Source organism: Lathyrus oleraceus, chromosome 4 (genome assembly GCF_024323335.1).
Source record: "Lathyrus oleraceus cultivar Zhongwan6 chromosome 4, CAAS_Psat_ZW6_1.0, whole genome shotgun sequence".
Classification (NCBI taxonomy): Eukaryota; Viridiplantae; Streptophyta; class Magnoliopsida; order Fabales; family Fabaceae; genus Lathyrus; species Lathyrus oleraceus.
Window position 1 is genome coordinate 322,668,205 of NC_066582.1, and position 24,280 is coordinate 322,692,484.

At 35.3% G+C, this 24,280-nt stretch overlaps 1 protein-coding gene across 3 annotated transcripts; it reads left to right on the forward strand.

Annotated features, from left to right (window-relative positions):
- The first annotated feature begins 11,747 nt into the window (after window positions 1-11,747).
- LOC127075307 (cyclin-T1-3) lies at window positions 11,748-18,048 on the forward strand. Of its 3 annotated transcripts, XM_051016792.1 has the most exons (7): window positions 11,750-11,950; window positions 12,120-12,357; window positions 12,658-12,739; window positions 13,311-13,445; window positions 16,120-16,295; window positions 16,377-16,528; window positions 16,600-18,048. In XM_051016792.1, the coding sequence occupies exons 2-7, from the start codon at window positions 12,173-12,175 to the stop codon at window positions 17,634-17,636; spliced, it is 1,767 nt and encodes a 588-aa protein (XP_050872749.1). In that variant the 5' UTR covers window positions 11,750-11,950; window positions 12,120-12,172; the 3' UTR covers window positions 17,637-18,048. The 3 variants fall into 3 exon arrangements, with proteins under 3 accessions (XP_050872748.1, XP_050872749.1, XP_050872750.1); XM_051016791.1 differs by having other exon boundaries at window positions 11,748-11,950; window positions 16,120-16,528; XM_051016793.1 differs by lacking the exons at window positions 11,750-11,950; window positions 12,658-12,739 and having other exon boundaries at window positions 12,211-12,357.
- Window positions 18,049-24,280: the final 6,232 nt, after the last annotated feature.

Consider the following 24,280-nt stretch of genomic DNA (forward strand, 5'->3'; position numbering starts at 1 on the left):
GTTAACGCTTTGATGACACCACGCGGAAGCCAAATTTTTCCTCAAGTGAACATGAGGAACACCAGGACATCCAAAGTGTCACATTAACCGTAGCCATCATTTTAACCATTCCAGTATACGCCGGATAGTCGCGATGATCTATTGCTACTTACCTAAGGTACACTAGATCCGGGTGTAGGATCTTTCACTCAAAAATACCCAAGCAATCCCTTAAAAGTAAATCAGACAATTTGGAATAAGTGATCTTGTTTTTTAGGGTAACCTCTCTTGTAAGTGTCCCCAGCAGAGTCGCCAGTTCTGTCATTCGGTGAACTGACTTGGGGTATTTTGCTTTTTATCGCAATGTCGCGGATAGCAAGAGTCGCCACCGACTTTTCTTTTATCCAATAAGGAAAGGTGGAAAAGAACAGGAAAGACCTCAATAGATTTTGGGTTCGGGAGGTACATTATACAAAGGGAAGGTGTTAGCACCCTTTGTATCCATGGTTATCCATGGGCTCTTAATTGCTGGATCACTTATATTTTTGTCTGAAAAGTGTTGGTGAATTGCTTAAAAAATGTTTGAAAGAGAGTTTAACTTTGTAATGATTCTCGTATGAATGTATACAAAGTGTTTATCTCGTTTGATTTTGAAAGCGGTTTAGAAAAGGTATAACTTGATAATGATTCTAGTGTGAATGTATACCAAGTGTGACGTGTGAAAAATGTTTTAGGTTGTGAGTCAGCAATTAAGAGTTATACCTATCCGAGGTCTTTGTGGGCATTTCCTATCCTGAGGAGGGTAAAACTGTCCTTACTATTGAGAAGTAAGTAATTTTATCCTTTGGATATAAAGGGACATCGTAGGGTCATCGCTTGGTCATTGAAGGCAACATTTGTAAGGATACCTTAGCATTCAGAGGGACGATCATCATTTAACCGTAGGCTACACCGAAGGGTCATCGAGGGACAAAAATCATATATTCGAGGCAACATCCGAGGGACCATGATTTATTTTATGATGATTTAATCGAAGGGTCTTTGCTAAGTGTATCCCCACGTTCGCGGGACATGACCGTAATACCGTAATACCGTAAGGCAACAAAGAGAGGTCCAAGGTCACATATTCAAAGGCCATGTTTTACAATTAAGTATTTAATATGAATTTCCACATTAAAATTAATTAGGCAATTAGGATGAATCTCCCCATTAAAATTAATTAGTTCGGAATCCATCTCCATAAGGGTATCCCTCAAATAAAGTGGAATACCTAGCAAGCCACCTTCTTCGGGAGTATGTGAGCCCTTACAAAATTCCGCAAACAGGTCGGAATACCAAATGGGGTGCAATCAAGAGTTGCACCAAAGCAGTAATAGTATCAGGTAAACAAAGCATGGTTATAATAAAACAGGTCAGATGGGCAAAGATCAAAACAGAGCGAAAAACAGCGGCATCCATTACAACAATTCAAGGTATCCAGGCATACTTAAGTCCACATGCAAAACCTCAAATATATTTATGAATTCAATTAGGGTATCACATGTGAATTCGGAACATAAAGCGGCGATAGTAACGCAAACCTGTTTGCAATTGAATTGCAACCTTGAATTGGCCGATCGGATCGAATTGAGCGGTGCCGCCGGCTTTTCCTTCAGGGTTTCCTTTAGGGTTACTCGGAATAAGTTAAATAGTAGTCCTGAACACTCCACCACAAGCCGGTAGGATTTGTTCTTGGATTCTTCAACTAAACAACAAATTAAAACGAAGGAAATAAACTAGATCCTAACGTAAGGTTAGATCCGGTAAAAAGGTACACAATAGTTTCCGTTGTAGAAACTATTGTGCGAAAAGAATTAACTAAATGCTAAAAAGGAAATAGGAAATTGCAAGGGAAATAGTGTAGAACTCGTAGGAAAAACAATGCCTAAGCTGCTGGAAAAGAAAATATGCAAAAGCGAAAACGGCAAAGGAAAAAATGTGGAAAAGCTTCGGGCCCCTTTTGGTTTTGCAAGTAGCTATTTATATATGCTTCAGTAACCGCTTCTGCTGCCAAAAAGGTCTTCAACGTGCATAAAAGCATGGCGTGGATATAGGGCTCAACACTCCCTCAACGCTCAACGTCTCTGAGGCGTTCCTTGCGCCAAAAATGTAGGGGAATGGTGTGACGTTCGTCACACCATGTGTGACGTCCGTCACAGGGGTGTGCAAGGCGTGACGCTCGTCACAGCCTCTGTGACGCTCGTCACAGGTGCAACACCTGTGTTCTTGTACTTTGGGCTGGGCTTTGCTATTTGGTTCGTTTTCTCTCCTTTTTGCACCTCTTTTCCTCCATTTTTACTTGTGCTTCCAAATAAGCCACCTGAGACAAATAGGAAGAAAATACCGCGTAATATCTAACAACATAAAGTGAACTGAAATAAATAATGATAAAATTTAATTGAATTAAGTCCTAAAATATGATATAATTTCATGTTATCACTAGGCGAGCGTGTAGCGAACAGGCCAGTTTGGGTCATTCGTGAGCTGGGCCTTCGTTCCTTTAAGATCAGTGTCATAAAAATGAGTCGGAGTGCCCTGAAAAAATGTCTTGAAATATTAATGGGCAAATTTTGGGGTATGACACAAACATTATTAGAGAAAGACACAAAAATAACACAATATCTTCTCCCCCCTTGTCATTAACAAAAAGGATGGGAAAAGGTTTTAAGAGATAAGCATTTTAATAAGAGAAGCCAAAGAATAAAAAAGAAAAATCGTGCAGGTAATCGATTTCTCCAGGATGGGGAATCGATTTCCACCTATGAATCAGCAACTCCAGAAGCGTAAAAAATTAAAATTTATGCCAGGAAATCGATTTCCTGGATTAGGGTAATCAATTCTCTTAAAACATTTTCCCAAATACAAAAAACAAAAGCTATGGCACATGAATTTAAGCAAACATAAACACATGTAAAGGCACATAACACATAGATAACATTTGTTAGGCATCATATGATCATATAATTTCATATATACTGATATTATAACATAGTATCAGAAATAAGATTAAAAAAACATGTAAAATGAAGCATATAGATACGTGTACCGTTCATCATACGTCTTTTTCATCCAAGATTCCCAATTCTCTTCGAATTTTGAAGAAGGATTCTCGTGCCAATGGTTTTGTGAAAATGTCGGCGAGTTGATTATGAGTATCCACAAATGTGACTTTGGCATCTCCTTGAAGCACGTGATCAGGAGAAAATAATGTTGAATGTCAATATGTTTGGTTCTTAAGTGCATGACCGGATTCTTTGTAATATTTATCGCACTTGTGTTGTCATATCGTAGAGAAATGCATCCAAGATCGAGTATGTAGTCACGAAGTTATTGCTTAAGCCACAGTATTTGAGCACAACAGCTACCTGCTACTATGTATTCTGCTTTGGCAGTGCTGAGAGTAACACATGCTTGTTTCTTGCAAGCCCACGATACTAATGCATTTCCAAGAATGTGACATGTACCACTAATGCTCTTTCTATCAATTTTACTTCCTGCACAATCAACGTCAGAATAACCAACTAAATTGCAAATACTACATTTAGGATACCATAGTCCAACGTGTGTTATCCCTTTGAGATACTTCATGATCCTTTTAACGGCGATGAGATGTGATTCTTTTGAATTTGCTTGAAAGCGAGCACATAGACAAACACTAAACATTATGTCAGGACGACTTGTCGTCAAATATAACAATGAGCCAATCATACCTCGATACTTTGTGATATCAATTGAGACACCCGATTCATCTTGATCAACATAAGTTCCGGATTCCATTAGAGTAGACATAGCCTTGCAGTTATCCATGTCGAATTTCTTCAATAATTCTTTGCAATACTTGGATTGGTTGATAAAGATTTCATCCTTTAGTTGCTTAATTTGGAGTCCGACAAAATAGTTCGTTTTACCCATCATGGACATTTCAAATTCTCCTTGCATCATTGATGGAAATTCTTCACACATTTCTTTGTTTGTTGAGCCGAATATGATGTCGTCAACGTAGACTTGAACCAATAAAGTGTTACCTTTTATTTTATTAATAAACAAGGTCTTGTCAACTTTAAATTTTTCAAATCCCTTTTCACAAAGAAAGTTGTGTAGGATCAAGCGCTTACCACTGCGCTAAAAGCAATTGTTGTTAGTGAGGGTGCAACTTTATTTCCTTATAGTATGAGCCCTCAGGGGATGCACCTAAAGCGAGGTTTGTAAGCTCCCTCTAAGCGCCATGGGTTGGGATGTTAAGCCCATTCGAATCCCTAAGGGTGACGTTGGATTTATTTATCCAACAATCTCCCCCCCCAGTGTCAGCCGGGGGGATTCGAACCCATGACCAAGCTCTAATACCACTTGTAAGATCAAGCGCTTACCACTGTGCTAAAAGCAATTGTTGTTAGTGAGGGTGCAACTTTATTTCCTTATAGTATGAGCCCTCAGGGGCTGCACCTAAAGCGAGGTTTATAAGCTCCCTCTAAGCGCCATGGGTTGGGATGTTAAGCCCATTCGAATCCCTAAGGGTGACGCTGGATTTATTTATCCAACAAGTTACTGAGACGATCATATCATGCTCTTGGTGCTTGCTTTAGGCCATAAAAAGATTTCCTCAACTTAAAGACATGTGAAGGATTCTTGAAGTCTTCAAAGCTCGGGCGTTGTTTGACATAGACTTCTTCATTGATGTAGCCATTCAAAAATGCGCTTTTGACATCCATTTGGTATAACTGAAAGTTTAATGAACATGCATAAGCAAGTAATAGATGGATAACTTCTAACCTTGCAATCGGAACGAATGTTTCTTCAAAATCAATGCCTTCCTCTTGATTGTATCCTTGGGCCACCAACCTTGCTTTGTTTTGAACAATTATACCATTGTCATCAAGCTTGTTCTTAAACACCCGTTTGGTACCAATGATGTGTTTACCACTTGGCCTAGGAACAAGTTCCCAAACTTGATTCCTTTCGAATTGGTTTAACTCTTCTTGCATAACAATTATCCATTGGTCGTCACTTTAGGCTTCATCAACTTTGGAGGGTTCAATTTGCGAAACAAACGCCACATTTACGCATGCATCTTTAAGATTTAGTCTTGTTGCAACGCCTTGACTTATATCACCAATGACTTTATCAATTGGATGATCCCTATGAGTTGTCCATTCCTTAGGTAGATCATTGTCATTTTTCTTTTGTTGATCTTGCTCATCTTGATGTTTTGGTTGATTATCATTGTTTGCACTTGAGGTATCTTTTTGAGGAACTTCTACAATATCATCATCATCATCACACAAAACAATATCCTCCTTGGAGGTGTTAGTTTCATCAAAGGTAACATGCATAAATTCTTCAATTGTTAAAGTTCTTTTATTATATATTCTATAAGCTTTACTAGTAAGAGAATATCCAAGAAATATACCTTCGTCGGACTTCTCGTCGAACTTACCTAAATTGTCTTTGTCATTGTTGAGGACAAAGCATTTACATCCAAATATATGAAAGTAAGAGATATTTGTTTTCCTTCCTTTGAAGAGTTCATAAGGGGTCTTTTTCAAGATAGGACTAATAATAATTCTATTACTTACATAGCATGCCGTGCTCACCACATCCACCCAAAAATACTTTGGAAGATTTGAGTCGCTAAGCATTGTTCTTACAAGTTCCACAAGTGACCTATTATTTCTCTCCACCACTCCATTTTGTTGAGGAGTCCTTGGTGCCAATAAATTATGAAATATTTCATGTTCTTCGCAAAACTCTTCGAATGAGTCATTTTGGAATTCTCCACCATGGTCGCTTCTTATAGAGGCAATAGTTAGAGATTTCTCATTTTGAATTTTCTTTGCATATTTCTTGAACGCCTTGAATGCATCACTTTTATGCACTAAGAAGAATGTCCAAGTGTATCTAGAAAAATCATCAACAATAACTAAAGTATACACATTACCTCTGAAGCTTCTTGTTCTTGATGGATCAAATAAGTCCATATGCAATAACTGTAGTAGCCTTGTAATGGACACCACATTCTTTGATATGAAAGTTGATTTGGTTTGTTTTCCCTTTTGACATGCATCACATAATCTATCTTTGACAAACTTTATCTTAGGCAATCCAATAACAAGATCATGCTTTATTAGTTTATTCAAATGTTCCATATGAATATGAGTGAATCTTTTATGCCAAAGTCATGACTCATCATTCTTCACCATAAGACACTTTACCTTCAAAGAAAAATCATCAAGGGAAATCATAAATATATTATTAAATCTCGTGCATTTGAGTTTTACCTCATGTGTGACTTCATTTACAATCAAGCACTCATCCTTGGTGAACTTGATTTTGAAGTCTTTATTACAAAGTTGACTAATACTTAGAAGATTGTGCTTTAGTCCTTCGACATAAAGAACATCTTAAATGGATGTGAAAGGTGGTACTCCAAATTTGACCATACCAAGAATCATCCCTTTGTTGTTATCACCATAAGTGACATAACCCTTGGCATTTAATGCTAGATTTGAAAATTTGTTAATGTCTCCCGTCATATGCTTGGAACAACCATTATCAAGATACCAAAGATTTGATGTGGTTTTCAAGCATACCTAAAAAACAAATTAAGTTTGTTAGGTACCCAAATTGCTTTGGGTCATTCATAATTAGTGCCTTTCTTTACCAACACGTAATGCCCACTTGCTATGCTAAAATTTCTAACATAGCATGCATTAGATGTATGGTCAATTATTCCGCAATAAAAACATGTAGATTCAAAATTGCTTATATATCTAGGAACATAAGATTTCTTTTTAGAAAATCTTTTTCTTTTAGGATAGTGATGACCATCTTTTGACTTGTTCACTTTCTCTTTGGTCGGTTGGTCATTAGCTTTAACAAAAATAGTTTTACTAGAACTTGGTTTGGAAAACTTTGAATAACCAAGTCCATTTTTGTCATTGGAATATTTTATTGGCTAAGGACACCTTCCAGCCCAATTTGTCCTTTCGCATACCTTTCAAGAATCCTTTTTAATTGGACAATTTGGAAAGAAAGTGATTCACAATTTTTACATACAAAATTATATTTTTCACTAATCATCTTTTGTTTTTCATCATCAACATCTTTTTCCATTGTCACGACTTTTTCTTCTAGAAATGAAATTATTTTCTTTTGAGATGATATTGTTTTATACAGAATTTTGCATTCTTTAAGAAGCTCATTTATAACACCTTGTGCATCACTATCGTAAAGAGAAAAATCGCAACTAACCTCATCTTCTTCATCGTCGGAATATTGTGAAGCCATTAATGCTAAATTTGCAATTTGGTCACTTTCCGATCCGGATGAAGAACTTATCTCATTATCTTCCCATGCAATATACTCCCTTTTATTCTTTAATTCCTTCTTGCCTTTAAAGCCACCTTTCTTGGAGAGTTTCGGACAATCCAACTTTATATGACATTGCTTTCCATATTCATAACATGTGACATCTTGTGTAGATGTGGAAGCCTCCTTTTTCCTGAAATGTTCATTTCTTTTTGCATAAAAGGATTTGTCATTTTTACCAAAAAACTTGCCAAGCCTTTTAACAAGGAGCATAAAATTTTCATCTTCCTCTAGTGCACCATCATCTTTATCTTCCTCTGAACCTACCTTCAAAGCAATTCCTTTGGATTTCTTCTCTTGACTTTCATGCTTTTCAAGTCTTCCAAGTTCAAGTTCATGTTCTTGGAGTTTTCATAATAATGATGCGGATGTCATAGTAGAAAGACTTTTCTTCTCTGATATGGCCGTTACTTTTGGTTGCCATTCTCTAGTCAAGGATCTTAGCACTTTAAGGTTGAGATAATCATTTGTAAAGGTCTTTACAAGAGCAACTAAATAATTCGTCAAGTGAACAAATCTTTTCTATAATGCAACAATGGATTCTCTGGGCTGCATTCTAAACATTTCATATTCTTGAATCAATGTGTTTAATCTGGACCTTTTAACTTCAGCGGTTCATTCGTGAGTATCCACCAAAGTGTCCCATATTTCTTTTGTCGATTTACATTGAGATATGCAGAAGAACTCATCCATACTTAATGCACTTTGAAGAATATTGATAGCTTTCTTTTCATTAAGTATTCTTTTCTTATCGTCTTCATCATATGAACTTTTAACCTTCGGAGTGCCAACACCATTGACCACACTAATAGGATTATGCGGACCATTTTCAACGTTTTCCATATACCATCTCCTTATGCTTCTAAATGTGATTTCATGTGGATTTTCCAGAAGTCAAATTATTCTCCAGAAAATAGAGGTGATTTGTTGCTACTACCTCCATCTTTGAAAATCAGGGTTGCGCTTGCGGAAGCTATCTTATGGATCTGAGGAGCAAGTTACCAATAACCCGCTCTGATGCCAAATGTAAGTAGAGTGTGCACCTAAGAGGAGGTTGGGGGTGAATTAGGTACTATAATTTTTTTTCTTCCGGTTATGTCTTGTTTTAAAATATATCCTTGGAGATTATTAAGTGATGAATGCGGTAAATGCTGAAAAGATAAAGAACACAGAGAGATATCCTGGTTCCCCTCACAGATTGAGAGTACTCTAGTCCCCTTTCAACATGAAAGAGATTTTACTATCTGTTATGACTTGTACAAGACAGACACAATCACTAAGAACAACCTATTGTGATTTACCAAGTTGATATGAGAATAATCTTCTCAAACTCAACTCTCTTGCTTCCAACAGTCCTGTACAGCAAAGTGTTTACAACCAAATCTGGAAAATATTGAGTAAAAAAAGTGTATGACAATGTATCAATCACTATGATTGATCTTCTCTTCCAAACACACAATTTATAATGATATATTAGTGCTAAAGTGTATATGAATATAAGATGAATTTTCTGGACTACTATATATGAACAATGCAGAAAAATTCTTAATGAAAGTCTTATTTTAATAATCTTTCCTTGGAGATTACTAAGTGATGAATGCGGTAAATGCTGAAAAGATAAAGAACACAGAGAGATATCCTGGTTCCCCTCACATATCGAGAGTACTCTAGTCCCCTTTCAACATGAAAGAGATTTTACTATCTTTATGACTTGTACAAGACAAACACAATCACTAAGAACAACCTCTTGTGATACACCAAGTTGATATGAGAATAATCCTCTCAAACTCAACTCTCTTGCTTCCAACAATCCTGGACAGCAAAGTGTTTACAACCAAATCTGGAAAATATTGAGTAAAGAAAGTATATGACAATGTATCAATCACTATGACTGATCTTCTCTTCTAAACACACAATTTATAATGATATATTAGTGCTCAAGTGTTTATGAATATAAGATGAATTTTCTGGACTACTATATATGAACAATGCAGAAAAATTCTTAATGAAAGTTCAAAGATCAAAACACTTGTTTGAAAATGAATGTATATGAGATTTCAAATTGCAATGGAAGAGTTGACTTTGAATTATGAAATTATGAATATATATATCACCTTGACACCTCTATGAAAGAGTGTGATTCAATGAAAAGATGTAATGATTAATGGATGAACTTTGGAAAACGTTTAGCCCATAAGACATGTCTGAACCCAACCACTGCTTTAGTGAAATTTCAAAATTTCGTGATGGAAATCGATTTCCCAAAAGGGCATCGATTTCCTAAGTTAAAAAAATGATTCTGGCAAGTGAAATTCGATTTCCTGAAAAAGGGGAATCGATTTCCTGAACTGAAAAATGAATTTTGTCAATTGGAAATCGATTTCCTGAAATGGGTTAATCGATTTCCTGAACTGATTTTTGAAAAAATGTTTAGAAAAAATTAGTATAGTAGCAGAGGCAAGTGAGACAATGAATCATGCGTGCAATGGATATTTGGATTAGTTTTTAGGACTAAGTTATCACTATATATTGCATGCTTGTACCTTAAAAACTCAAGATCAATGCTAGTCTTCAAAGAGTCTTGAATCCTATGATGCTAGCTTTCACTTATTGCTTGAAACTTGATTTAATTAAATGCACTTGAAGCTTTTTCCATACTTTTGACATGATCATTTGAATTGCATTTTGTCTTCATCAAAACATATTGGATGGAGTGTCTTGACTTCACAAGCTGAAGAGTGGGTTGCACCACTGACATCCGAGTGCATATGCCCTAGGCCCAACCACACACACACACAAGGAAAACACCATCGTATTTAAAGTATCGATTGAGGGACTCAACTAAAGTCTCGTCTAAAGGGCTCAACTAAAGTCTTACATGGGGGTCTCTCTTAAGTCTTGCCCCTAAAGGTTATTTATGACATAAGGCCAAGAAATAAAGTCTCAACAAGGCTTTTCACAAAGGTATGAAGATACGTCAGAGGTTAAAACACCTCGGCCTCTACGCGTCCTCATGTTTGAGGGATTATATAGTGATATAATTTAGAGAGACCTCATGGGCGAGGCAAGGGGCATACTTTTGGCCCTACGTACTTCCCAAATCGCCTTTACACTAGTTTGAATGTCCATTATTCAAATGTTTTGCTGGAGTCTCCAATTTTCTCGCCCATGACGCACAATCACACGTATAGTGTATACTTGGTCAACATGTGCTACATAGGAAGTCATGAGACTTAACCACGCCAATAAATTTAAAGAACCAACCATCCATGCTTAGAGTGGTTGCTAAATTATAGGAGATTCAGTTCAGACTCCTAGGTTATAAATACATCATTATCACCATATTGACGGGAGAATCAATAACACCAAAAAATACACATATACAATAGCTTCTCACCTAGTGTGAGTTAGCTCTACATACCCTAACAATCTTAAAACCTCTTACATTCATTAAGAGTTGTCCCTTATTGTATTTTGTTAAATTTATCCTATTGAGATATATTATATATTTATGTTATATAAAAAAATATTTTTATTTAAATAAATTGTTAATATATTAGTAGTATATGGCCATCAAAAAATAAAATTAATAACATAGAAGTGAATGCGTGCATAAGGAAATTAGAAAATACATATTTCTAAATTTATTGAATAGAGTTAAATAATTGATTTTGTTGAAAAGTGTAATGATAAAATAAATAAATAAAATCAAAATAAATGTATATAATTTTTTGAAAACCAAAACTCTTAAGAAAGTCAACTCGTGTATGTTTTTTTTTAAATGTAGAAAATATAATAAAAAACAAATTATTTTGAAACTAATCATGTTAAACTAAAATTAATAATTAATAATAAACAACGAGAATCCAGAAACAATTAAAATATTTTTAATAAAAAACAAATAAAATATAGATAAAGATTTAATTTGTGTGTAAGCTGTAATGTAACACTAGAATATAAAAATGATACTAAAGTAAAATTATAATTTCATCAAAATTAACATAAATTAAAAAATTCCCCCAAAAAAGAAAAGAATATTAATTAGATAGCATCCCACTAAATATGCCTAATTTATTGATATATTTATGTTACATAAAAAAGATTAAATATATAATGTGAACTATTTTTTTAATGGAGATCAACTTACCTTAAGAGCACATTTTTATTAATTTAGTTCAAATCATAACTTTTGAATTTAATATAATATAATAATTAATTAGTGAAAATGCAAATTAATTATTAGATTGGATTAAATTTAAAAATATAATTTAGAATAAATAAAAAAAAAAATTTGGAATAAATTTATTCGGGTGATAATTAGGAAAAAAAACTAGCCTCTTGATTCTTTTTAAAGCTAATGAGTAACAATTGTTAAAAAAAACAAACTAAGGAGTGAGGGAGTACTATTTAGTCAGAGATTTGGTTGCAAACCCTGAATTCTCGAACAAAATATCAGCATTACTGAGTTGCTCCTGCTCGTTGATGAATCCTGACGCCGCCGTTTAACTTTGCTTTCAACTTCTATATTCAAATTTCAAAATTGTAAGCTCTCATCATTTTCTTAGAGGTAAGGGTTTCTGATTCTAGCTTAGATTATGGTTTATTTCTTGTTTCACACGAGGGTTGAATTAGTATAAAGCATGATAGAATTAGGGTTTCAGTAGTTTTTGGTGCTTTATTGATTTTGTTTATTAGCACATTGTTCTTTGTTTATCATAATTGCATTGATGGAACAGGGAACGGTTAAATATACATTAACCTGAACAGAATTTAATCTGCCCCCGTCCTCATGGCTGGTGATTCTCAAAGATATTCTCCGCGGAGTCCCGAGGATGGTTCACAATGGTACTTTTCTAGAAAGGAGATTGAAGAAAACTCACCGTCGAAACTAGATGGCGTTGATTTGAAGAAAGAAGCATACCTACGAAAATCATATTGTTCTTTTCTACAAGACTTAGGCATGAGACTTAAAGTGTGAGTTTTTATGTACTTTAATAGTACTATTTGTTTTTCGCAGTCGTCATTTGTTCACTATCTAAGCTGTTGGGTCTGTTTTTGCGAGTTTTCTTGTTTATATGAATGTATCTGGTGAAAACATGTGTTTAAATTCAGTGAGTTGTGCTTTTATAGAAGCAGAGAGAACATTAGGAATATCTTAATTCTTAACATGTTTATATATATAGTTATATCAGATGATCACTACTTATTGGAATTACAAATACAGACACATAGCTTAAGTTATAATAATTTGATACTGATTTAATTGTGATGCAGACCTCAGGTAACTATTGCGTCTGCCATTATTTTTTGCCATCGATTCTTTCTTCGGCAGTCCCATGCAAAGAATGACCGAAGGGTGAGTTAGTATTGTGTTATTCTTGCAATTACTTATCATTCCCATTAGGACCAATTCATCACACTCACTCACCTAGAGGGATGATAATGCTGGCCGGTTTTATTGTTGTAACTTGCACTGCACATTATCTTTCAGAGATAATAATTCTCTTTTGTTTGAACTATGGATAAGTCTGTTTTTTTAACAAATTTCAGTAAGCAGTGGTAGCTAATCCATATTTCTGATGTAATATTTTATATCATGCATTCATGCTTCAGTTGTTACTTCTGTGAGTTTTGCATAAGAAATCATGTGGCTAATTCCTAATTTTCAGAATGCTATCCAGTTGTTTATTGTATTTATTCTTTATTGTGTGTATGGAATTCATGACATCTTTCTTAATTCTTACTCTTATGCTATTTTGCACTGTTCTTCTCAGTTCTTATGCGGGTTCTTGCTAAACCTGTCTTTTTTATATGCCTTTCAATCTTTGTGTTTATCATTATAATTTTTATCTTTTAGTTTTACATTATGGATGGCGTATAAAAATTTGGCATGTAATTGACCAAAGTAACTTTAACCTGTTTTGCAGATCATTGCTACAGTTTGCATGTTTCTTGCTGGGAAGGTTGAAGAAACTCCCCGCCCTCTAAAAGATGTTATTATTGTTTCATATGAAATTATACACAAGAAGGATCCTGCAGCTGTTCAGAGGATCAAACAAAAGGTATAGCATATTCTGCACTACTTTTCGCTGACAGGCAATATCTGCTCCAACCATTGTACTACCCTGTTGCATATTTTCTGTTGCATTTATTTTAGTGTACCGACTTCAGTATTCGTATGTTTCACCTAACTCTCATTCTAATTTATATATTTCATTTCATCACGGAACATGTTAGTTGTTCCTAGCTAAGTTGCCAATAGTGCTGCAATCACATCAGTGCGGCGCCGAATAGTGGCTGTGTAACACCTTATGTTACTTGTCTAGAAAATAACATAAAATATTAACAACTAAAAATACCAAAGGTGGCGTTGTATGAGGAGATAATCCGGTCAAATAGGACAGGAGCTACACAATCTTAGAATAAAGGTTCAAGTTAGTTCCCACTGTATTCTACTTTTTGAATTATACTTAATCATCAATTAACGCCATAAATATAGAAAGCACACGGTATGTTTCGCACAAGTTAGGTAATTACATTTACTAGTGAGCAAGGTAGTCAGACTCGAGATCCTACGCAAGATCGGGTTGGGGTAATTAGATCGTGAATCGGGGGATCCTAACATGGATAGTAAGATCCTACCTAATTTAAAAGTTCACATATATTTTGCATATAGATTAATAATATGCATATGACACAACATAATATAAAAATAAAATTCAAATATCACTAAAATTACTTTAAAAAACAAAAATTTCATAAGATAATATTCATTGAAACCAATTCAAGACAATTCAAAGCAACACAACATTCAAAACAATAGCAAATAACAATTGAAAACTTCTAAGAAAAACTTAATGAAAATTCACTCAATTTCCAAACAATTCATGTTGGAGTTGGTCATAATCATTCAATGAAATTTTGAGTGAGATAGTGACTCTATTTAACGTGAATGAATTGGAATGAATAAATGTATTTTGGGAAGTTGAATAAATCCTTAATTATTGGGTGACTGAGTATTTTGGGAAGTTGAATAAATCCTTAATTGTTGGGTGGCTGAGTATTGATTACTCCTAGTTATTATCATTCATCCTAGTTAGTAGGTAGAAAAGAATCTTTTCAGATTTAAAAAGAAAAGTTTTTTTAGGGTTTTTCAACAGAAACGGCGATTCTACCGTTTTCACGTGATATCACAGCGATTCTGGCCGTGCCTACCAAAAACCGATTCTGGTCATTCTCTGGCACGGTGGGGAGTTGCAAGATCGTAAAATCATACGGTCCTACGAGTAGGATCGCGATTTTGACTACCATGCTAGTGAGGTTAAGGTAGGGATGTTATAGACTGGCCGTCCCGGTGAGGTAAGTTGTGTACAGCATTAATGTCAATGCATTGGGCTTCGTGGCCTGCACGGGATTGAATATCAAAGAAAGAAAGAAAAATTGTCTTCTGTTTATGGCCAAATCTCCATTTTCAGCAACAAAGATTTGCGTTTTCTAGCCAGATCTGTAATTTTGTCATAGAGATGATCTGCATTTCCCGGCCTTATCTGAGTTGTCCTGCCTGAAGCTTTTATCTTAATACCCTAACTGCCTCTCACGTTTTCCTGCTTGCTGCAGCTGTTGTGGCTGCTGGTTGCATCGGACTACCAGGCCTCTAACATTTTCATCCTGGGTTTAGGGAGAAAACAACTTTAAAAGGTACAATCAAACAAATTGGGCCTTTGACCCCTGGGCATCTTTTAGGGTAGAATAGTAGTAGTAATAAACTAGTACTATTTCTAACAAAGGCCCAATTTCTAATAGAAAGGACCAGAGTATGTAAATTTGTGACAAATGTCTTAACAGACAAAAATAGAACTAAAATCTGAAGCGTATAGTGTGTACTACACCCAGTGTAGCCCCACCCACCAATGACATCGGAGTGGACCACAGCCAATGCATCTCGGTTTCACATTGCCTTTGGGGCGTAGAGACAGGTACACTTTATGGATGGGGTCATGACAACCCTAGAGTCGAGTCATTAGTGGCATTTTAGGGTTTTTATAATGTAAATATCCTTATTTTCCCTCTTCTCATATTGCGAATCATCTCTTTATTGTGTTCGAACTGCTCATTAAAATTTCCAGCCGCCATCGTTTCTACACCCCCCCCCCCCTCTCCTGTCCCAGCCCTCTTCACATTCCAACATTAATCACAACTCCTACTCCTTTTCAACCATCATCAACCAATGGCTCATCCCTAAACCCTAGTCCTACATATTTTTTCACTACCGAGAATGTGACATAGGAAATGCAACAATCTCCCGTTTGTATCAAGTATTTTAAAAAAAAATCCGTTTAGTTTTTGCCGCGTGTGCGCACTAAAAAAAGTTGACAAACGGGCACGGGAGTGCCCGCCGTTCCCGTTTGGACGCTAGTATCTAATAATGGTAATCCTGCCTTTCCATTTTTTTGAGGCCAGCTTCTCTGATCCGCCATTCGGGATTGACAACATAAAGATATACCTACTATCCAATTTAGGGGTTAGCCGCTTCCGTTGCTCTCCGGAATCGATAACTAGGGTTGCTTGATGTGCATTTTCAAATTGATATATGATTTCAGAATACTTCTCTTTTAATATTTGTATGTGTATTTAAAAGCTTAGGGAGTATTTAAAAACCAATTTTCTTTTGAACTTTTTTTCCTTCCTAATTTACTTCTCAAATATGATTTTTTATATCATGCAATTGTGGCGCAGGAAGTGTATGAACAGCAGAAGGAATTAGTTTTAGTTGCAGAGAGGGTTGTTCTTGCAACTCTTGCTTTTGATTTTAATATGCAACATCCTTATAAACCTCTTGTTGAGGCAATAAAGAAATTCAAAGTTGCTCAGCATGCCCTTGCTCAAGTTGCGTGGAATTTTGTCAATGATGGGTATGAAGATTACTTCTCCTTTTTTATGGCCAATGTATCTATGATTTTCTTTACTGAAATTTGGATGTGGTGTGTATGCAGCCTAAGGACATCTCTTTGCCTGCAATTTAATCCCCATCACATTGCTGCTGGAGCCATATTCCTTGCCGCAAAGTTCCTCAAGGTGAAGCTCCCATCAGACGGGGATAAAGTTTGGTGGCAAGAGTTTGATGTCACTCCTCGCCAGTTGGAGGGTTGGTGTCTTTCTTTTTTGTTTTCTTATTTTCTCTTTTTAGCTTTTAATTTGTATCTTTACCTTTTACAGAAGTTAGTAATCAAATGCTGGAGCTATATGAACAAAATCGAACAGCGCCATCCAATAATACTGTTGAAGGACCTGCAGGAAGTGGCAATCGGGGAGCTGCAAAAGCTCCAACAAGCAATGATCAAACCGCAACCGCAGACAATAATCTACATACCGGAGCCCCAAGTACAAGACATGAAACATCAAAACCTACAATATCTAAAAATGTTATTGATCCGTCTGTTAATCATGTTTTTGCAAGAGGTCATGGTAAACATGGGGATTATGGGACCACAGAAACGAAAGACATGGCGGAAGATGATGCTAAATGCAATAAACATCCAGAGCAGAAACCTGCACCATACAAAGAGAACTTTCCGGAAGCTCGGGAGACGGGGAGATCTCAGTCAGGTTCGGAGAAAGATCTAGAAACCAATGGTCAGAGAAGCGACCTAAATCACAGAGATGCCGCATTTGCCCACCCCCCACAGGAAGTCATTAAAAAAATTGATAGATACAAGCTAAAAGCTGCCTTAGAGAAGCGAAAGAAAGCAGCAGCTATAGCAGCTAATCATATAACTAAAAAAACCGAGTTAATGGATGAAGATGATCTGATTGAGAGAGCAATCGAAGATGGAGTTGAATTGGCTTCTCAGAATGAGAAGAATCAACTGCATAAGCTTGAAAGCTCGTCTATGCCCTTAAACAAATCAGGTTATGAGAATATGCAGCATGGAAAGCAACAAGATCATGCAGAGGATGATCTTCAAGGGCGGAAGGGTATGCCGCCATGTGAAACAGTTCGAAGTGCCGAAGAAGAAGGGGAGCTTTTTACACTTAATGACATTAACCTTGGGGTTCAATCACCCAAGTCAAGCAACAAGAGAAAATCAAGGAGCTCGCCTGACGGAGTGAAGGAAGGGAAAAAACTGCATAGTTATAGTGCGGAACCTCCCCGCCATAGCCGCTTTGAATATATAGAAAATAGAAACAAGGTCAACCAACCAGGACATTCTGAGAGGGACAGCAAAAGTCGTGTACAGGAGCATCACATATGATGCAGTGTTTAATGTGGCTGAACATTTTAGACTCTTGTCTTGGCATACACATTCTTCTCAAATGTATTTTTGTCGGATGAACAAATGAGTTTTTGTCAGTTGGACCAATTCCATATTATGGAAACAAGGGAAAATTTCTCATCAAAAGTGTGAATTTCATATAAATTAAACATGGTCTTGTTGTAGGAAGTCTATTTTCCCATAAGATCATAGATTTTTATCATTAATATAATTATTATCCATGTGAAGTTGTGGTGGTTAAATCTAGTGATTAGAAGTGACAAGTAATTTGCTAGTGTTGTATCCTTTCATATATTAGCGAACAATGCACTTACAGCAAGCAACCCAACGGTTTGCTGATTTACATTTCGTCGCTGTGTAGATTTATTTGTGTTCCTATACACTTTATTGACGTGTGGTGTGTATTAGTTTGACCAGTATTACTTCTAATTTAACTCGGTGAATCCACTTCATTATATGGAGCATGTAGTTCCGTACAAGGTTGTTAAAAAATGTTCATTACAACCGCAAGTCTTACTCACACTCCTGCGAAATTTTAAAATTATCTTTGAATTTAGATTTTAAATCTGGCCATGTCAAATACACAACAATGTCGAATACACAACAAGTTATTTGAACGTCAAATACATACCAAGTTCTCTGAAAACAAATCAAATCATAGGTACATATTTATTCGGATTTGGAAATTATGATTAACAACATACATAAATTAAAATTTGAATGCACCTATCATATCACACAAAACACAATCCGAAAGAATGTGCAATCAAATTGAAAAAAATAAAACTTATTTTGAAATTCAGATTTTTTTTTTTAATCAAAAAACTTTGGATTAATTCAAAAATGAAATGTACAAGACGATTACCCAGATCCAACCCACAAAACAATCAATACAAAAAATCCAAAAACAACCAGAGTAACTATCAACCTAGCTAAGTGAGGCCTAAGTTTCATATTGGTCTTACCTCTATAAACAATCGTATTGATAATGCTATCAATTATATTGGTGTTATTCACATTGATTCCAAAAGTTTTGTCATTTATGTATCATCAAATTGCATAAATCGTTTCCGTTGCTGCAAGCTTCAGACTGGTCACTCTATACCATTTGCCTTTGCTATGACGAATGATCCAATCAATCTCTTGCCTCCAACCAACAGACGTATGCTTCATATGGGTTCAAGCAAGGATCCTCTCCCAAATAATCTTTGATTTTGGGCATTCAAAGAGAATATGATGTTGGGTTTCTACTGCATTGCAAAAACAACAATTATCATTATCAGTCACACCAAATCTCACATTTTCTCCTCTATAACGAGCCTTTTGTGGCAAGCAAGCCAAATAGTAAAAAGAGCTCTAGGACGAGTCACACTCCCATAGAACAAAGATCTTCAATCCATCTTATGCGTGTCTTCAAGGAGGCCGTGGTACATTTTCTTCATGCTAAATTTTTGAGCCTGCTGCATATCAATCCGAGCATGCAATTGCTGAACGTTTCCCCTCTGCTTCGGGATAACCTTAATAATCCAAGAGGAGTTGTTTCTTTCTCCAACATCCATTAAGTGCTACTGTTTGAGGTAATAGACATGAATCCATTTGAGCTAAAGGCTATTAGACTTTCCACTTAAATTCCACAAGAGCTTCATCAAGTTTGTTATATTCCAAACTGTGAAGTCAATCATGTTGAGACCTCCTTGGCTCTTAGCTCAGATATTTAATGGAGGTTTTTTCTCAAATAGCAGAAGTTTTAATCTGCTCAAAGTAATTTGGAATGCTTTTAAAAAAAACGATATGTTTGCATAGGTTCAAAACATGCATTAAATGTTTCAATTTTATTTTATTAGTATTTATATTTATTAAATTTTAACTATAATATTTATAAATTGATATAAATACTATAGTTGTGGAAACTAGTTTCATTGAAGAACTGAGAGGTGTGTGTTAGCACGAAGGAGCATTTTATCCTTTGAGACTTTTCTTTAAGAGCAACACATATTTGTGAGAGATACACCACATATTCACCCAAAATCTTAAGGTGATATGTGTGTGGACTTTTCACTTATAAATGCTCAAGTCTCCATATTTCTAAACAATGTAAAACCTACCCGCACTACTCACACTTGTTATTCTCAACAATTCTCCTCAAATGTGAGTCTATCCACACTGCTCCCCTTCTACTATAAGCTCTTTCATGCACATACACTTGTATCGCCGTTGACACTTTTCAAGGGTACGCTCTACCCGCGACCACATGGGGATACTTTCGATACAAGTGATTCAGTCTCTTCACTCGAACCAGACTCTAATACCACTGTTAGGGTCAATTCAGGGGTCAACACGAGAGAAAATTTTAGACTTTGAGGCTTTTCTTTAAGAGAAACACACATTTGTGTGACATACACCACATACTCATCCAAAACTTTAAGGTGATAAGTGTGTGAATTCTTCCACTTATAAATGCTCAAACCTCCACATTTTAAACTAATGTGGGACTTTCCCACACAACTCATATGTTTCTTTAATTAAGTCATCATCAACGATGCAAAACACACAAGACTATTTGGTTCATCATCCATTTCTCAATTAAAACTAACTTCAAATGAGTTTTTGTTTCTCCATCTTAACTCACTTCAAATTTTTGTAATGGGTTTTTGTTTCTCAATCATTTGTTTCTCAATAGTTTTGGTAAATCACAAATCATCTGCTTTTTTGCCTCGATAATTACTTTTATGTGAATGAAATTACTATTTAAAAACGATTGGAAACTTAGCCTTCATTATAATTTGTGACCTTTAAGCACAAGAACCAAAAGGCTCTGAAATACCAATTTATTAGTGCAATCTTTATACTTGCACTCAATGATGAGAGGAAGGGATTGGAAACAAATGAATACGAAGAGATTATAGATCGGTGAATGTAATATTACAATTTGAGTTAGTTCAAATTATTACAAAGACAAGTATTTATAAGCTAATGTGTGGTAATTTTTTTCACACATAACTACCCAACTAACTGTCGTAACACACCCATCTAACTGTCATAACTATAATAAATTGGATTTATCAACATCATAATTTAATTCCACGTTGCTTAAATATATGAACCAGGTAGTGTTTATAAAACATAGCTTTTAGAAGAAAGATTGTAAAATTTTAGTACGTAAACTTTAATCCTTCACTTGAACTTTTCGTTTTATATTTTTGTTATCTAATGCTTTTATTTCGTGTTAGACTTTGATTTTAATTTTTTAAATATGATATTTTTACAGAAAGTAGGAGAAAAATGGCCATTTGAATATGATATTTATTCACATTTCAGTTGAGGTGTAAAATTGAAGACGTCAAAAAGTAAAAAAATGACGATGAAAAACTCAATTTAGTAATTGAAAGTTCAGATAGAAACTTTAGGGAATGGTTCTTTCCACCCTTATGTGTTACCATACTCACGAAAATCCAAAAATATCTCCCATACTTCTAAAAATGCATCTTCGGACGCATCCAAAAATCACATCATCCTTCATTTTTTTAAGATCCACCATCTTGCGAAAAAATATGGTCCAGAGATGCATGTCCATATAATTGTTTGGTGTATCCGGAGATGCATCTTCGAAATATCCTCCCTCCCGATGGTTAAGTTAATGACTCAGTGATATTTCTAGAGATGCATATCCGGAAATGTCAAGCGGAAAATTGGATAAAATACCACTTTGCATGATTTTTTTATTCATGCTAAAAATATCCTCAATCTTCAAAATTTTTAAAAAAATTCTATCATTCTCAATCAACTTTTCAACACCAAAACACCATTCTTGTATTTCATCACATCAAAGGGAGCAAAATAAGTTGAAATTGCAAGTAAAATTCATTCATTTCATCCCTCATTCCTTGCATCAATATGATGTTTGAGATGAAAAAAGAACATTGAGTCCGAATATGCATCTTCAGACGAAGTTTGGTGTGGTCCGGAGATGCATATCCGGATTTGCCTGATACTTTGAGTTTTAAAGCTATTTTTTTCTTCTGTTTTTGGTGTCACTAGATATGGTGCATCCAGATATGTTTCCCAAAACTATTGTGAGTGTAGATGTTAAACCAGTTGAAGTGAAACATGATGTTAAATCGGATGAAGTCAATGATGATGTATACAGGGTGCTCAACTGATCGTTGTTGAGGTAAATGTTAGTGAATAATTTACGAATAAACAAGAGTTTATTGTTCGTGAACATATGCTATAATGGGCCTGCATAGAGGCCGGGAAATTGGGGTTTGGAATTGTAATCGGAAGATCTAACAATGGTTCGGATCAAAGACAAACATTTGTAACAATGAGGTGCGAAAGAAGTGGCACGTACTAACCACGAATTAGGAAATTGAACGAGATGACACGGGATCGAGAAAGTATGTGTGTCCATTTAAATTGTTATGATACCATATGGCAGATGAAACATGGAAATTTAATGCGATTTCCAGTATACATAATCATGCCTTTATTGGAAAGCTAGTCGGTCACCCCATTGCATGTCAACTTGTTCCGAAAGAGAGAGAACTTATCTTAGACATTGACTTTAAACATGGTAGCGCCAAAAAACATACTCGCATCTTTGAAACAGAAAAGACCTCTAAATGTTTCAAATATCAAGTAAATATACAACATGCGTGCTCAAGACAACAAGGCGGTAAGAAGACCAACTTCTGATATGCAACAACTGTTGAAGATTTTGGAAGATTACATCTATGTTTTGAGGTACAAAGGTTGTGAGGACAAAGTCACCGTTCAAGATATATTTTGGAGTCATCCCGATTCCATCAAGTTGTTCAACATCCCCCCCCCTATGCTCATAATTGATTCAACATACAAACCAAACAAGTATAAACTTTCACTCCTGGAAATTGTTGGTGTTACTTCTATGGAGATGACTTATTCAACCGCTTTCTCGTTTTTGGAATCCGAAAATGTGGAAAATGTTACATGGGATTTGGAAATGTGCATGTTTATGTTGAAGGACAAAGAAAGCATGTTGTGGGTAATAATCACTGATCGCGACACCACATTGATGAGTTCGGTTGCAATAGTGTTTCTTACATCGTTCGCATTACTTTGTAAGTATCATATAACAAAAAATGTGAGAAGTCGAGTAAAACTTGCGGTTGCCACGAAACAAGTCAAACTAGAAGATGGAAAAATTGTCAAATCTGGTGTGGTGGTGGAAAATATAATGGATGAATAGAATGGTATAATAAATTCTTCCATGAAAGAATTATATGTCGAATCTGTAATACATTTAAGACGTGTATGTGTGCGAGATATCTAGAATTGCTTAAATAGGTTAAGGGCATTATTTTGGATCAGGTTAAAGAGAATATTGTTTGATTTTGGACTAATCAGGTTCGACACTTTGGCAATACAACAACTAATAAAGTTGAATTTGCACATGCTTGACTAAATAATTGGTTGGGAAACAGTTAAAGTGATTTTTGTCGAGATCAGGATGTCGTGAATCAAATGCTCTAAAACCAACATAATGAGATACATATGTTGGTTTGAATATGGAGTAATTTATATAGAATGGATGAGGGGTTGAATAGACATTAAAAATCCATTCAATTCGATTTAAAATTAGATTTCGCAAGCGAAAACTAACATGGTGAAAACTTGATTTGAAAAGGTTTTAAGATCTTGGAAGAGGATTTATGCTATACATACACCAAAGGTTTGTAATGAGGTACAAAAATGTAATGACTAATGGTTAAAGTTTCAACGAGATGTTTAAAGACTTTAACTATTCTTCAATTTGGAAGCAACTCTAATTTCAATTCTCACACAATAATCAATTAAAAAGATCCTTTTGAAGAACAATTCTAATCAAACCTAAACTTGTGCAAATCAAGACTATGAATGCAATGAATCTAAAGAAGTAAACCCAATATATATATATATATATATATATATATATATATATATATATATATATATATATATATATATATATATAGAGAGAGAGAGAGAGAGAGAGAGAGAGAGAGAGAGAGAGAGAGAGAGAGAGAGAGAGAGAGAGAGAGAGAGAGAGAGAGAGAGAGAGAGAGAGAGAGAGAGAGAGAGAGAGAGAGAGAGAGAGAGAGAGAGAGAGAGAGAGAGAGAGAGAGAGAGAGAGAGAGAGAGGGAAAAAGTGCACTAGGATATATACATACTAGTTTGGTGCTATCGTCATCGCAAACACCTAAATCTAGTCTTTGATGGTGAACCACCAAAAATTTCTTTCTTCCATTAATATGATTTTTGAGTTCGGTTCGTGTTACAACAATTCATATAAGAAAAAGATAAACTATAACAATCCAATCTATCTTCTTCCTTGCTTCTTAATAGAACTTGTTTGCAACTAGCTACCACCACTAAACTTTGATATTTTTCCAAGATCTTGATCTTCAACTTTTGACGGATTCCAATCTTGATAAATTTACCAATCTTCCCTCAATCTTGAAATTTCAAGCCTTGAATAATTCTCTTTAACAAGTTGACAGATCCACAGAAAAACTCCACTACCATGGAGAAAAGATCCTTCTTTTTTTTCCTTCTAGAAATTTCAAGCCTTTGAAATTTCCAAGATCTTAATACCGCTTTACAAA